Source organism: Pan troglodytes, chromosome 1, assembly GCF_028858775.2.
Source record: "Pan troglodytes isolate AG18354 chromosome 1, NHGRI_mPanTro3-v2.0_pri, whole genome shotgun sequence".
In the NCBI taxonomy this organism is placed as follows: domain Eukaryota; kingdom Metazoa; phylum Chordata; class Mammalia; order Primates; family Hominidae; genus Pan; species Pan troglodytes.
In genome coordinates this window covers 109,773,064-109,787,644 of record NC_072398.2, presented here as the reverse complement: position 1 = coordinate 109,787,644, position 14,581 = coordinate 109,773,064, and the positions used below count along the sequence as shown (strand labels likewise).

At 44.1% G+C, this 14,581-nt stretch overlaps 2 protein-coding genes across 10 annotated transcripts in view; one reads left to right on the top strand and one right to left on the bottom strand.

The window, feature by feature from the left end:
• Window positions 1-3,263: 3,263 nt before the first annotated feature.
• Window positions 3,264-14,581, bottom strand: part of LOC747969 (myomegalin) — a 29,612-nt gene continuing 18,294 nt past the window's right edge. For 3 of the 9 annotated variants that reach the window (XM_063815418.1, XM_063815422.1, XM_054669871.2), the window contains 2 exons: window positions 9,801-10,842; window positions 8,932-9,709 (listed from right to left, as the gene is read on the bottom strand). In XM_063815418.1, the coding sequence (XP_063671488.1) occupies window positions 10,818-10,842 (25 nt within the window). In that variant the 3' untranslated portion in view covers window positions 8,932-9,709; window positions 9,801-10,817. Of the gene's footprint in view, window positions 6,337-8,931; window positions 9,710-9,800; window positions 10,843-14,581 lie in introns of those variants that run through there. The other 6 variants (XM_054669857.2, XM_063815421.1, XM_054669861.2 and 3 more) reach the window with 6 other exon arrangements.
• On the top strand, window positions 9,095-12,926 carry LOC129135295 (thioredoxin-interacting protein-like). Its single transcript, XM_024347832.3, has 8 exons — window positions 9,095-9,344; window positions 9,891-9,963; window positions 10,076-10,223; window positions 10,336-10,438; window positions 10,567-10,823; window positions 10,930-11,086; window positions 11,200-11,351; window positions 11,481-12,926. The coding sequence occupies exons 1-8, from the start codon at window positions 9,095-9,097 to the stop codon at window positions 11,514-11,516; spliced, it is 1,176 nt and encodes a 391-aa protein (XP_024203600.2). The 3' UTR covers window positions 11,517-12,926.

Genomic DNA, 14,581 nt, shown 5'->3' with positions numbered 1-14,581 from the left:
ACATTTTGCATTATTATAGGAACACACAGGAACTCAATTCTGTGAGATTAATCTAGTGATGTTCTATAGATTACAGCAGGAAAATCAGTTAAAAGCTATTAAAGTAATCTAGGCAAAAGTAACAAAAACATGAACCACAATGGTGGCGGTAGAATAAGAAACAGGAGACAGGTGCTAGAAACACTAGAAAGATGGCTCTATAGAATTCAGCAGTTGACTGGATGTGGGGCATGACAGAGAGGAAGGAATTAAAGGCAATCCCTGGATTTTAAGCCATTATAACTTGGGGAATACATAATGGTTCTATTAAAACAAACAAGGGGGCTGGAGGCAGTGGCTCATACCTATGATACTAGCACTTTGGGAGGCCAAGGTGGAATGATCCCCTGAGCCCAGGAGTTTGAGACCAGCCTAGGCAACAAAATGAGATCCCATCTGTACCAAAAATTAAAGAATTAGCTGGGCATGGTGGCATATGCCTGTGGTCCTAGCTACTTGGGAGGCTGAGGCAGGAGGATCCCTTGAGCGCGGGAGTTCAAGATTGCAGTATGCTATGATCCCTGATCCCACCAGTGCAATCCAACCTGTGTGACAGAGCGAGACCTTGTCTCAAAAAGAAAGAAAGAAAAAGGGGGGAAAAAAAAAAGGCCGGGCGCGGTGGCTCACGCCTGTAATCCCAGCACTTTGGGAGGCCGAGGCGGGCGGATCAACTAGGTCAGGAGTTTGAAACCAGCCTCAACATGGAGAAACCCAGTCTCTACTAAAAATACAAAATTAGCCGGGCGTGGTGCTGCATGCCTGTAATCCTAGCTACTTGGGAGGCTGAGGCAGGAGAATTGCTTGAACCTGGGAGGCAGAGGTTGCGGTGAGCTGAGATCACGCCATTGCACTCCAACCTGGGCAACAAGAGCGAAACTCCGTCTCAAAAAAAAAACAAGGCAAAGAAATGGGTTTGACCACCAGGGAAAGATTATGAATTCATTACTAGACAAGCTGAATTTGAGATACCAGCTGGAACTTTGGAGACAGGCTAAAGGTATAGCATAGATTTAAAGTCATTTACACAGAGTGATGTACAGACAGTCAAACTGAAAAGTGAAACTTCAAGAAAGAAAAGGAGAGGGCCCAGGACAAGCCCTTAAGAAGAATTTTCAGGGAGTAGAAAAAAAAGAATTGTTAGCAAAGGAGAAAAGGATGAAGTCCAAAAGTCAAGATTTAAGTGTTTAAAATTTTAAAACATGGCAGTTTCCAAATCATATAGAAGTCAAAAGGAATAAAGCCTATAAAAAGTACTCTGACTGGCCGGGCGCAGTGGCTAATGCCTGTAATTCCAGCACTCTGGGAGGCCAAGGCAGGTGGATCGCCTGAGGTCAGGAGTTCCAGACCAGCCTGGCCAGCATGGTGAAACCCCATCTCTACTGAAAATACAAAAATTAGCCGGGCGTGGTGGCACGTGCCTGTAATCCCAGCTACTCAGGAAGCTGAGGCAGGAGAATTGCTTGAAGCCAGGAGGCGGAAGTTGCAGTGAGCCAAGATCGCGCCATTGCGCTCCAGCCTGGGCAACAGAGTGAGACCCTGTCTCAAAAAAAAAAAAAAAAAAAAACACCCTACGTTGATTTTGCCAGGTATGGTGGCTCATTGCCTGTAATCCCAGCACTTCGGGAGGTCGAGGTGGGCGGATCACTTGAGGTAAGGAGCTTAAGACGAGCCTGACCAACATGACGAAACCTGGTATCTATTAAAAATCAAAAATTAGCTGGGCGTGGTAGCACACGTCTGTAATCCCAGCTACTTGGGAGGCTGAGGCAGGAGAATTGCATGAACCCAGGAGGCAGAGGTTGCAGTGAGCCAAGATCACACCAATGCACTCCAGCCTGGGTGACAGAGCAAGACTCCATTTCAAAAAAAAAGGAAAAGAAAAGAAAAACTACTCCAATTTCCGCTGGAGACCTTGAAGAAAATAGTTTCAGAGAGACCAGAAGGCAGACTACAAAGGGACAAGTTCAGTCCACAGAAAAAGCTGATACAGGTTATTCTCTTAAGAAATTTGACAGTAAAAGAAGAATACCGCCTGGGCACAGTGGCTCACGACTGTAATCTCAACACTTTGGGAGGCCAAAGTGGGTGGATCATTTAAGGCTAGGAGTTCGAGACCGGCTTGGCCAACATGGTGAAACCCCATCTCTACTAAAAATACAAAAATTAGTCGGGCTTGGTGATGGGCACCTGTAAACCCAGCTACTCGGGAGGCTGAGGCAGAAGAATCGCTTAAACCCGGGAGGCGGAGGCTGCAGTGAGCCGAGATCCAGCCACTGCACTCCAGCCTGGGTGACAGACTGAGACTGTCTCAAAAAAAAAAAATACTGTAATAACATGAGAAGGGAAATAAGATATTTTTATCACATATAAAGGCAACTTTAAGAACTATGGCCCAGCACAGTGGCTCACGCCTGTAATCCCAGCACTTTGGGAGGCCAAGGTGGGTGGATCACTTGAGGTCAGGCGTTCAAGACCAGCCTGGCCAATGCCTGTAATCCCAACTACTCTGGAGGCAGAGGAGAATCGTTTGAACCTGGGAGGCAGAGGTTGCAGTGAGCCAAGATCGTGCCATTGCACTCCAGCCTGAGTGACAGAGTGAGACTCTATATAAAAAATAAATAGATAAAGCTGGGCATGGTGGCTCAAACCTGTAATCCCAGCATTTTGGGAGGCCAAGGCAGGTGGATCACCTGAGGTCAGAAGTTTAAGACCAGCCTGGCCAAAACGGTGAAACCCCACCTCTACTAAAAATACAAAAAATTAGCTGGGCATGGTGGTGGGTGCCTATAATCCCAGCTACTAGGGAGGCTGAGACAGGAGAATCACTTGAACCTGGGAGGCGGAGGTTGCAGCGAGCCGAGATCACGCCACCGCACTCCAGCCTGGGTGACAGAGTAAGACCTTGTCTCAAAAGTAAATAGATAAGTAAATAAAGCTAATTACAAAAAAAAGAAAGAAAAGAAAAAGAACTACCTTTAGGAAGTTATTGTAAGGGCCTTCAGAAAAGAAAAAAAAACTTTTTTGTTTTTGTTTTTTGAGACGGAGTTTTGCTCTTGTTGCCCAGGCTGGAGTGCAATCTTGACTCACTGCAACCTCCACCTCCCAGGTTCAAGCTATTCTCTTGCCTCAGCCTCCCGAGTAACTGGGATTACAGGCATGCGCCACCACATCTGGCTAATTTTGTATTATTAGTAGAGACGGGGTTTCTCCTTGTTGGTCAGGCTGGTCTCAAACTCCTGACCTCAGTTGATCTGCCTGCCTCGACCCCCCAAAATGCTGGGATTACAGGCGTGAGCCACCACGCCCAGCCAAAAAGAACTATCTTAAATGAGCCTACAATACCTCCAAACAAGTTAATTCAGCCCCTCTCCCCACCTTGCCATGACATTGGACAATACTGAGATCTCTATCCTTTGCTTATCATGGTAGAAAAATTGATCTCAGTAAACACGAAATGTGGGCTTCCAGATGAGATATTTTTAAAAGTTAAAACTAAATTAACAAACAAGATTGGACATGGTGGCTCATATCTATAATTCCAGCACTTTGGGAGGCCAAGGTGGGTGGATAGCTTGAGCCCAGGTGTTCCAGACCAGCCCAGGCAACATGGCAAGACTCCATCTCTACCAAAATATACGAAAATTAGCCCGGCATGTGCCTGTAGTCCCAGCTGACTCAAGAGGCCAAGGTGGAAGGATCACCTCAGCCCTGGAGGTTGAGGTTACAGTGAGACATGGTCATGTCACTGCACTCCAGCCTGGTGATGAAGTGAGACCATTTCTCAAAAAAAAAAAAAAAATTAGCTGGGTATGGTGTGTGTTCCTAGTAGTTCCCGCTACTGAGCTATGCTTGTGCCACTGTACTCCAGTCTGGGCAACAACAAAATAAACAAATAGATAATAAAGAGAATCCTGGGTTTGGAGAGTGGCTCCACCAGATACTAGCTTATGTCCCAGGTCAAGTCACTTAACCAAAATAAGAACTGGTTTAAAAAAAAATAAAAGACTGCTACAGTCCCATTTAACTCTAAAATTCTCTGAGTCTTGCCCTGAATCCTTTATTAGACTATTGTGAGAATCAAACAAGATACTGTGTATCAAAGCACTGAGAGCCAAGACAACACATTTTTATAGTACATACTTTTAGACAGACATGGGCAGGTTCAAGATCTTGCTCTACTTACAAAATCTGTGACCTCAGGCAAATTACTTCACTTCTGAGCCTGACTGAACCAACACCGAGTCACAAGGTTATTGAGAGAATTAAATGAAACAATCTAACCTCAAATACTTTCTAGAACAACATGACAGATGACCTTATAAATATCACTGACATAATTATATAAAAGACTTGGTTCATTATAGGTGCTCAATAAATGGCAATTACTTAAAAAGTCACTTGGAACTCTAACATGCTATACAATTTCTTTTTTTTTTTTTTTTGAGATGGAGTCTCACTTTGTCGCCCAGGCTGGAGTGCAGTGGCGAGATCTCGGCTCACTGCAAGCTCCGCCTCCCAGGTTCACGCCATTCTCCTGCCTCAGCCTCCCGAGTAGCTGGGACTATAGGCGCCCGCCACCACACCCGGCTAATTTTTTGTATTTTTAGTAGAGACGGGGTTTCACCGTGTTAGCCAGGATGGTCTCAATCTCCTGACTTCGTGATTTGCCTGCCTCAGCCTCCCAAAGTGGTGGGATTACAGGCGTGAGCCACCGCACCCAGCCTTTTTTTTTTTTTTTTTTTTTTTTTTTTAAAGAGAGATGGGGTCTCACTACAATGCCCGGGGTGATCTTCTTGAATTCCTGGCCTCAAGTGATCTTCCCATTTCAGCCTCCCAAAGTGCTGGGATTACAGGCATGAGCCACCACACCTGGCTTACAATTGTTAATTGATTCTTATTGATCTATGACTTGGGGCAGTCTTCAAACTCTTAATTTGCCTCTAAATTCCTTAGGGAAAAAATTGAAAGGGAAAAGGGTGCCTATAATCCCAGCACTTTGGGAGGCCGAGGTAGGCGGACTGCTTGAGCAGGAGTTTGAGACCAGCCTGGCCAACATGGTGAAACCCCATCTCTACCAAAAATACAAAAATTACCTAGGCGTGGTGGAGCACATCTGTAGTCCCAGCTACTCGGGAGGCTGAGGTGGGAGAATCACTTGAGCCTGGGATGCGGAGGTTTCAGTGAGCCAAGTGACACTGCATTCCAACCTGGTTGAGAGTGAGACCCTATGTGGAAAAAAAAAGAGAGAGAGAAAGGAAAATGGGTAAGGGTAAAAGGGAAGTTTACAGAGTAGAGGTGAGAGGAGTGATTAAAAGGACCAAGAAGGGGCTTTGTTCTGCATTAAGAACTATGAGTCTTCATGTTCTAAATGTTTGTCAGGCCAGAGGTTAAAGAAAAGAGAAATGCAATCAGTGTCTTGTCTCTGACTGGCAACAAAGTGCTGAGGGCACTTCCCTCCCTGAAACTGCTGGCTTTATTCTGTCACCTGCAGTAAAGCAAACAAACAACAATCACCACTTGGTTTCCTGTTGGCACTGGGACTGAAGAGGGTAGAGAAGGGGCAGATAAAGATGATCCAACTTGCAAAACTCTTTGACTGTGCCCTACTTTGCTGTTCCTCCTTGGCCCACCCCTTTTCCCAAACCTCACAAGTGTTTTTATACCCTGATTTTAGGACAAGAGTTTACAAAATTTCTTTCTTCTTAGACCCAAGAACTGGGAAAGGAGAATCGGGGCAGGTTTTTATCAGAATACCAGGTTACAAGGTGAAAGGTCGTAAACAACTGTGTCCAGGAGGACTCCACTTCACAACATGCCTTGGCTACAGGCCTGGTAGGCAGCAGCTGCTGCCAAAGCTAAATAATTTTTTGGCATTTAAAGGAACCCAGGCATAACACAGAGCAACGTAGTCTGTAGTGAGCTCTGCAAATGGGAAGATACAAGGAAACCAGAGCCCAGAAGAGAAACTTAGAACGAGAGAATTGTCATAGGATTTTTTAAAACTCGGCAATTCAGTACTTCAGAGATGTGCCCAAATAAATATCAAATAAATTGAAAGGGAAAAGGGTGCCTATAATCCCAGCACTTTGGGAGGCCGAGGTAGGCGGACTGCTTGAGCAGGAGTTTGAGACCAGCCTGGCCAACATGGTGAAACCCCATCTCTACCAAAAATACAAAAATTACCTAGGTGTGGTGGAGCACATCTGTAGTCCCAGCTACTCGGGAGGCTGAGGTGGGAGAATCACTTGAGCCTGGGATGCGGAGGTTTCAGTGAGCCAAGTGACACTGCATTCCAACCTGGTTGAGAGTTGGATGTCTTAAGATGTCCCATATTACCACCACCCTGATCCATCACTAGCCACCATCTTTCCTATTCCCTCAAAATGTATGTAGTTAAGATTTAACAATATTTAACAATATTGACTATGTAGTTAACAATATTGATTCATATATTTGTCAGCATTTTGATGTTTGATAGTTACACTTTCATACCCATCAAACTAAACGTTCTCCCAGAAGCCACAATTTTGAACTTTTAAAATTACTTCAGTCAGGCCAGGCACGGTGGCTCACGCCTGTAATCCCAGCACTTTGGGAGGCCAAGGCGGGTGGATCACCTGAGGTCAGGAGTTCAAGACCATCTTGGGCAACATGGTGAAACCCCGTCTCTACTAAAAATACAAAAATTAGCTGGGCGTGGTGATGCATGCCTGTAATGCCAGGTACTCAGGAGGCTGAGGCGGAGAATCGCTCTAACCCAGGACGCAGAGGTTGCAGTGAGCTGGGGTCAGGCCACTGCACTCCAGCCTAGGCAACAGAGCAAGATTCCACCTTAAAAAAAAAATTACTTCAGTCAGAGTTCCACCTCCTCTGCTCCCAGTAACTCAGTCAATATTGTTAACCAACTGAAAACACCTCAAGCCTAGCTGGTTAAGTTTCTAGAACAGGGTGCCGCCTCAAACACACCCTAAGGATCAACATGTTCCTGGGGTTTAATGCATGTGTGTGTTTTCCAAGAGACTCATGATGCCTATTCTTGAGCTTGCTTAATATTGGGGTTGAGTTGTAACTCTCGTTAGCCTTAGGGTGTCAATCCAGCTAGGCTGTCTGAGGAAGGAAGAAGGCTCTTTAACAGCAATGAATAGGTTTTTTTTTTTTTTTTTGCTGATTGGGTAGGGTTTCAATATACTTGAATGCTTCTTAATTACCTACCCATCTCAATCTTGGGACATTATCTTCCTCTTTCCAGCACAAGGAATTAAATAATAATCTTCTGATACCCCAGCACAGATATAGGAAGGGTCTATGAATCAAATAAAAGGAGGAAGAATCCCTGCACTTTTGCATACAGGTTTTTCCTATTACATTTAAGAGTAAGTTCTCAGTACTCAGCTCCTAAAGCATCTCACAGCCAGCAGGGGAAAATCCATCTGACAGCTGGCCAAACGAAACCAACAAAGAATGAAGACAGAGGGTAGGGTCTCTTCTGGCTTGAATTTATAGTGCTCTGTTGACCGATCTTTCTTCTCTTTTCCTTCTTCCTGTTTTCTAAACCGTTTAGGGAAAAACCTTTGAAAATATTTTTTAAAATTGTTCCTTCAAACAGGTGTGTGGCCATCTCTCCACTGAAAATTTGGATATAAACAAGAGGACTTTCTCACTTTTAACCAGATTTATGGATGTACATTTGATTTAGTGAGTTGGGAGAGGGGATGGAGACAAGAAAGAGTGAATATAACTGGAAAAACGTGAAAAGAGTGAAGCATCCTTTTTTTCCCCCTTTTCCTTTTCCTCCAGAAGCAGGTAGGAAGTGAGAGATAATGAGCGCCTGGACACACCTCACTAAAGAGGTAATGAGGTAAATGGGGAACATAGACAAAGTGTTCCCCAACTTTGCAGGTAGAAATTGAAGAGATGACAGGATAAGCAACAGGATGTAAACAGGCCCCTCCTATTTCCGTTCCACAGAACAGAGAGAACAGAAGAGAGGGTACAAGCTGGGGGTGGGTGACGAACAGCACAGGCACGCAGCCCCCAGCCCTAGGCCCAAGGGATTGGAATGGGAAGGAGAAGACATCAGTCCTACACACACAATGAGGCCTGAAAGTTCTCCTTTCCCTCAGAGACGGTGGTGTTTTTTATACTTAATAGGGATGCGGGGCAAGAGAAGGACAAAGGGCTGTTCCTGAACAGTAACACCAAGCATTCTGCGCTCCACAGCCCCAAACCTGAAAGTATTCTTGGAGCTATGGGATTTTCACACACTTGCTATTTATGAGCCAGGAATAACGACAGGCTCTAAAGTAACTGCACTGGTTAAGACTAGGCACGAAATTCCCTCATAAGCACATTTTCCTTTTACCTCAAAACACCGCTCTCAGACCAGAAACGTCCACACCCGCCCTCCGATGGCCTGTCGCCCTGGCTAGGTTTTAGGGTCAATGGGATCCTCCTTCCACTGGACCCGGGAGAAGACGCTCAACAGCCCCCTCCTTCCCCTCCTTCCTCTCCTTCCCCCCTCCCTGCGCCGCTCCAGAGCGCCACAACCATTTTCCCCGCCAGGAGCACACCGTGTCCACGCGCCACAGCGATCTCACTGATTGGTCGGGCTCCTGGTAAACAAGGACCGGGCAGCCAATGGGAGGGATGTGCACGAGGGCAGCACGAGCCTCCGGGCCAGCGCTCGCGTGGCTCTTCTGGCCCGGGCTACTATATAGAGACGTTTCCGCCTCCTGCTTGAAACTAACCCCTCTTTTTCTCCAAAGGAGTGCTTGTGGAGATCGGATCTTTTCTCCAGCAATTGGGGAAAAGAAGGCTTTTTCTCTGAATTCGCTTAGTGTAACCAGCGGCGTATATTTTTTAGGCGCCTTTTCGAAAACCTAGTAGTTAATATTCATTTGTTTAAATCTTATTTTATTTTTAAGCTCAAACTGCTTAAGAATACCTTAATTCCTTAGAGTGAAATAATTTTTTGCAAAGGAGTTTCCTCGATTTGGAGCTTTTTTTTTTTTCTTCCACCGTCATTTCTAACTCTTAAAACCAACTCAGTTCCATCATGGTGATGTTCAAGAAGATCAAGTCTTTTGAGGTGGTCTTTAACGACCCTGAAAAGGTGTACGGCAGTGGCGAGAAGGTGGCTGGCCGGGTGATAGTGGAGGTGTGTGAAGTTACTCGTGTCAAAGCCGTTAGGATCCTGGCTTGCGGAGTGGCTAAAGTGCTTTGGATGCAGGGATCCCAGCAGTGCAAACAGACTTCGGAGTACCTGCGCTATGAAGACACGCTTCTTCTGGAAGACCAGCCAACAGGTAAGCGGCCCAATTCATTGTTGGAGGGTGAAAGCTGATTAGAGAAGAGAATTGAATACACAAAACCTGTACGAAATGTTTTAAGTTGCTCAGTTTGAGTGGTTTGAATTACGTGTTGTTGCTTCCTTTTTTCTGTTTTAATTTGCAGACATTCTCCGCGCCCCCCACCAAAAAAAAAAGGGTGATTTGTACAATTTTGTATGGTGCTGTGGTCCTAAAGGGGATCCTGAGGGGCGTTGCCTCGGGTAGTTAAAGTCTTATGTGTGCATAAGTTGCTTATTCTTTGTCTACTTCCTGTTTGAGATGTTAGTAGAGAACTGTCCTGGGTGAATCTTTCAGTATTGCAGGGCTTGGCAACTTGCTGCCTGACAAAATACATCAGAATTTCTCTTTAAGAACAATATGGGATGGATTAAAAAATATATATATGGGATGAAATTGGGGGTACTTCAATACCTTGCATGCCACCCAAGCATTCCTTATCACACAGATGCATTTTAAGTGTAACAGGAAGCCTAATGGCTACTCGATTTTCTTTCCCTTCAGGTGAGAATGAGATGGTGATCATGAGACCTGGAAACAAATATGAGTACAAGTTCGGCTTTGAGCTTCCTCAGGGGTAAATATCAGCTAAATGCATCTTTGAACTTTTCTGTCTAAAATATCTTGCCCTCCTTTGATCACTTACTGTTCTTGGAGAGCGTTTTAAAATTTTCATTTTCTTGACACAGGCCTCTGGGAACATCCTTCAAAGGAAAATATGGGTGTGTAGACTACTGGGTGAAGGCTTTTCTTGACCGCCCGAGCCAGCCAACTGAAGAGACAAAGAAAAACTTTGAAGTAGTGGATCTGGTGGATGTCAATACCCCTGATTTAATGGTGAGATCCATTTTAAAGATTCTATTCTCCTGGGTCATGAGGATGATAAATCAGACGTCTTGGGCATTAGATTGAAGCATCTCAAAACACCTTTTTATCCCCTTCTATATAGGCACCTGTGTCTGCTAAAAAGGAAAAGAAAGTTTCCTGCATGTTCATTCCTGATGGGCGGGTGTCTGTCTCTGCTCGAATTGACAGAAAAGGATTCTGTGAAGGTAAAATCCTAGTGCTTATGGCAGTTAAAACAGGAACTGGGTTTAGGGGCAAGGGCATGGGACTGGGGTAGAGGAAGTGTCATTAACTATACTGAGTATCAGTAAGTTTTCATCTTTCTCATTGCTAGGTGATGAGATTTCCATCCATGCTGACTTTGAGAATACATGTTCCCGAATTGTGGTCCCCAAAGCTGCCATTGTGGCCCGCCACACTTACCTTGCCAATGGCCAGACCAAGGTGCTGACTCAGAAGTTGTCATCAGTCAGAGGCAATCATATTATCTCAGGGACATGCGCATCATGGCGTGGCAAGAGCCTTCGGGTTCAGAAGATCAGGCCTTCTATCCTGGGCTGCAACATCCTTCGAGTTGAATATTCCTTACTGGTGGGTAGATGCAGGGTGGCTTCAGCAGAGAAATTGTTCATCTGTTACCACAACTGTCTTGTTTCTCCAGACCTCTGGTGTAATAAACTGCCATCTTCCTTTCTAGATCTATGTTAGCGTTCCTGGATCCAAGAAGGTCATCCTTGACCTGCCCCTGGTAATTGGCAGCAGATCAGGTCTAAGCAGCAGAACATCCAGCATGGCCAGCCGAACCAGCTCTGAGATGAGTTGGGTAGATCTGAACATCCCTGATACCCCAGAAGGTGAGCCAGACCTAATGTCTTTTCTTTCTTTCTGGTCTACCTGGGTTTGTAAAATTGTGATGGTCCAGCATTTCTTGGGCAGGATTCTTATGTGGCCATATTTTATTTTCTAGCTCCTCCCTGCTATAGGGATGTCATTCCTGAAGATCACCGATTGGAGAGCCCAACCACTCCTCTGCTAGATGACATGGATGGCTCTCAAGACAGTCCTATCTTTATGTATGCCCCTGAGTTCAAGTTCATGCCACCACCGACTTATACTGAGGTGAGGATTGTCATCTTTACTGTTAAATTTGTCCTAAGCTTTCTATAAGAAGTTGACTTAGACGGATTGCTAAACTGGTTTGTTCTTTTTGTTCTTACCTGAACTGAAATAGTCTGTTTCTTTCTTTAGGTGGATCCCTGCATCCTCAACAACAATGTGCAGTGAGCATGTGGAAGAAAAGAAGCAGCTTTACCTGCTTGTTTCTTTTTGTCTCTCTTCCTGGACACTCACTTTTTCAGAGACTCAACAGTCTCTGCAATGGAGTGTGGGTCCACCTTAGCCTCTGACTTCCTAATGTAGGAGGTGGTCAGCAGGCAATCTCCTGGGCCTTAAAGGATGCGGACTCATCCTCAGCCAGCGCCCATGTTGTGATACAGGGGTGTTTGTTGGATGGGTTTAAAAATAACTAGAAAAACTCAGGCCCATCCATTTTCTCAGATCTCCTTGAAAATTGAGGCCTTTTCGATAGTTTTGGGTCAGGTAAAAATGGCCTCCTGGCATAAGCTTTTCAAGGATTTTGGAGGCTTTTTGTAAATTGTGATAAGAACTTTGGACCTTGAACTTATGTATCATGTGGAGAAGAGCCAATTTAACAAACTAGGAAGATGAAAAGGGAAATTGTGGCCAAAACTTTGGGAAAAGGAGGTTCTTAAAATCAGTGTTTCCCCTTTGTGCACTTGTAGAAAAAAAAGAAAAACCTTCTAGAGCTGATTTGATGGACAATGGAGAGAGCTTTCCCTGTGATTATAAAAAAGGAAGCTAGCTGCTCTACGATCATCTTTGCTTAGAGTATACTTTAACCTGGCTTTTAAAGCAGTAGTAACTGCCCCACCAAAGGTCTTAAAAGCCATTTTTGGAGCCTATTGCACTGTGTTCTCCTACTGCAAATATTTTCATATGGGAGGATGGTTTTCTCTTCATGTAAGTCCTTGGAATTGATTCTAAGGTGATGTTCTTAGCACTTTAATTCCTGTCAAATTTTTTGTTCTCCCCTTCTGCCATCTTAAATGTAAGCTGAAACTGGTCTACTGTGTAGGGTTAAGCCAAAAGACAAAAAAAATTTTACTACTTTTGAGATTGCCCCAATGTACAGAATTATATAATTCTAACGCTTAAATCATGTGAAAGGGTTGCTGCTGTCAGCCTTGCCCACTGTGACTTCAAACCCAAGGAGGAACTCTCGATCAAGATGCCCAACCCTGTGATCAGAACCTCCAAATACTGCCATGAGAAACTAGAGGGCAGGTCTTCATAAAAGCCCTTTGAACCCCCTTCCTGCCCTGTGTTAGGAGATAGGGATATTGGCCCCTCACTGCAGCTGCCAGCACTTGGTCAGTCACTCTCAGCCATAGCACTTTGTTCACTGTCCTGTGTCAGAGCACTGAGCTCCACCCTTTTCTGAGAGTTATTACAGCCAGAAAGTGTGGGCTGAAGATGGTTGGTTTCATGTTTTTGTATTATGTATCTTTTTGTATGGTAAGGACTACATTTTGTACTTAACCAGATATATTTTTACCCCAGATGGGGATATTCTTTGTAAAAAATGAAAATAAAGTTTTTTTAATGGAAAAAAAATGTCTGTGAGATGGCTTTGGAAAAGTTTTTGGAAAGAAGGTGTGTCTAAAGGAGTTTTCCTCTACTTAACAATCCACACTAGTGAAAACCTTGTGGAGAAAACACTCCCTATGGACCCTAAGGAATGTCGGCAGAGTGGGGGCTAGAAGGTGAAGAGGGAAAAGAACATCAATGCCACTGCACTCCAGCCAGCAAAACCCTGTCTCTACAAAATTCTGGGTTGAAAAGAATTTTCAACCCAGAATTTCATATCCAGCCAAACAAAGCTTCATAAGTGAAGGAGAAATTAATCCTTTACAGAGAAGCAAATGCTGAGAGATTTTGTCACCACCAGGCCTGCCTTACAAGAGCTCCTAAAGGAAGCACTAAACATGGAAAGGAACAATCGGTACCAGCCACTGCAAAAACATGCCAAACTGTAAAGACCATTGACGCTAGGAAGAAACTGCATCAACTAACGGGCGAAATAACCAGCTAACATCATAACGACAGGATCAAATTCACACATAACAATATTAACCTTAAGTGTAAATGGGCTAAATGCCCCAGTTAAAAAACACAGAATGGCAAATTGGATAAAGAGTCAAGACCCATCAGTGTGCTGTACTCAGGAAACCCATCTCACATGCAGAGACACACATAGGCTCAAAATAAAGGGATGGAGGAAGATCTACCAAGCAAATGGAAAACAAAAAAAGGCAGGGGTTGCAATCCTAGTCTCTGAAAAAACAGACTTTAAACCAACAAAGATCAAAAGAGACAAAGAAGGCCACTACATAATGGTAAACGGATCAATTCAAGAAGAAGAGCTAACTATCCTAAATATATATGCACCCAATACAGGAGCACCCAGATTCATAATGCAAGTCCTTAGAGACCTACAAAGAGGCTTAGACTCCCACACAATAATAATGGGAGACTTTAACACCCCACTGTCAACATTAGACAGATCAACAAGACAGAAAGTTAACAAGGATATCCAGGAATTGAATTCAGCTCTGCATCAAGTGGACCTAATAGACATCTACAGAACTCTCCACCCCAAATCAACACAATATACATTCTTCTCAGCACCACACTGCACCTATTCCAAAACTGACCACATAGTTGGAAGAAAAGCACTCCTCAGAAAATGTAAAAGAACAGAAATTATAACAAACTGTCTCTCAGACCACAGTGCAATCAAATTAGAACTCAGGGTTAAGAAACTCACTCAAAACCACTCAATTACATGGAAACTGAACAACCTGCTCCTGAATGACTACTGGGTAAATAATGAAATGAAGGCAGAAATAAAGAGCTTCTTTGGAACCCACGGGAACAAAGACACAACATACCCGAACCTCTGGGATGCATTTAAAGTAGTGTGTAGAGGGAAATTTATAGCACTAAATGCCCACAAGAGAAAGCATGAAAGATCTAAAATCGACACCCTAACATCACAATTAAAGAACCAGAGAAGCAAGAGCAAACACATTCAAAAGCTAGCAGAAAGCAAGAAATAACTAAGATCAGAGCAGAGCTGAAGGATATAGAGACATAAAAATCCCTTCAAAAAATCAATGAATCCAGGAGCTGGTTTTCTGAAAAGATCAACAAAATGGATAGATCACTAGCAAGACTAATAAAGAAGAAAAGAGAGAAGAATCAAATAG

Excerpts from the sequence above, each read along its gene's own strand:
- LOC129135295 (XM_024347832.3), top strand. The coding sequence starts at position 9,095 with ATGGTGATGTTCAAGAAGATCAAGTCTTTTGAGGTGGTCTTTAACGAC. Across the intron at positions 9,964-10,075 it reads GGCTTTGAGCTTCCTCAGGG|GCCTCTGGGAACATCCTTCA; the intron begins GTAAATATCAGC and ends TTCTTGACACAG. Across the intron at positions 11,087-11,199 it reads CATCCCTGATACCCCAGAAG|CTCCTCCCTGCTATAGGGAT; the intron begins GTGAGCCAGACC and ends TTTATTTTCTAG.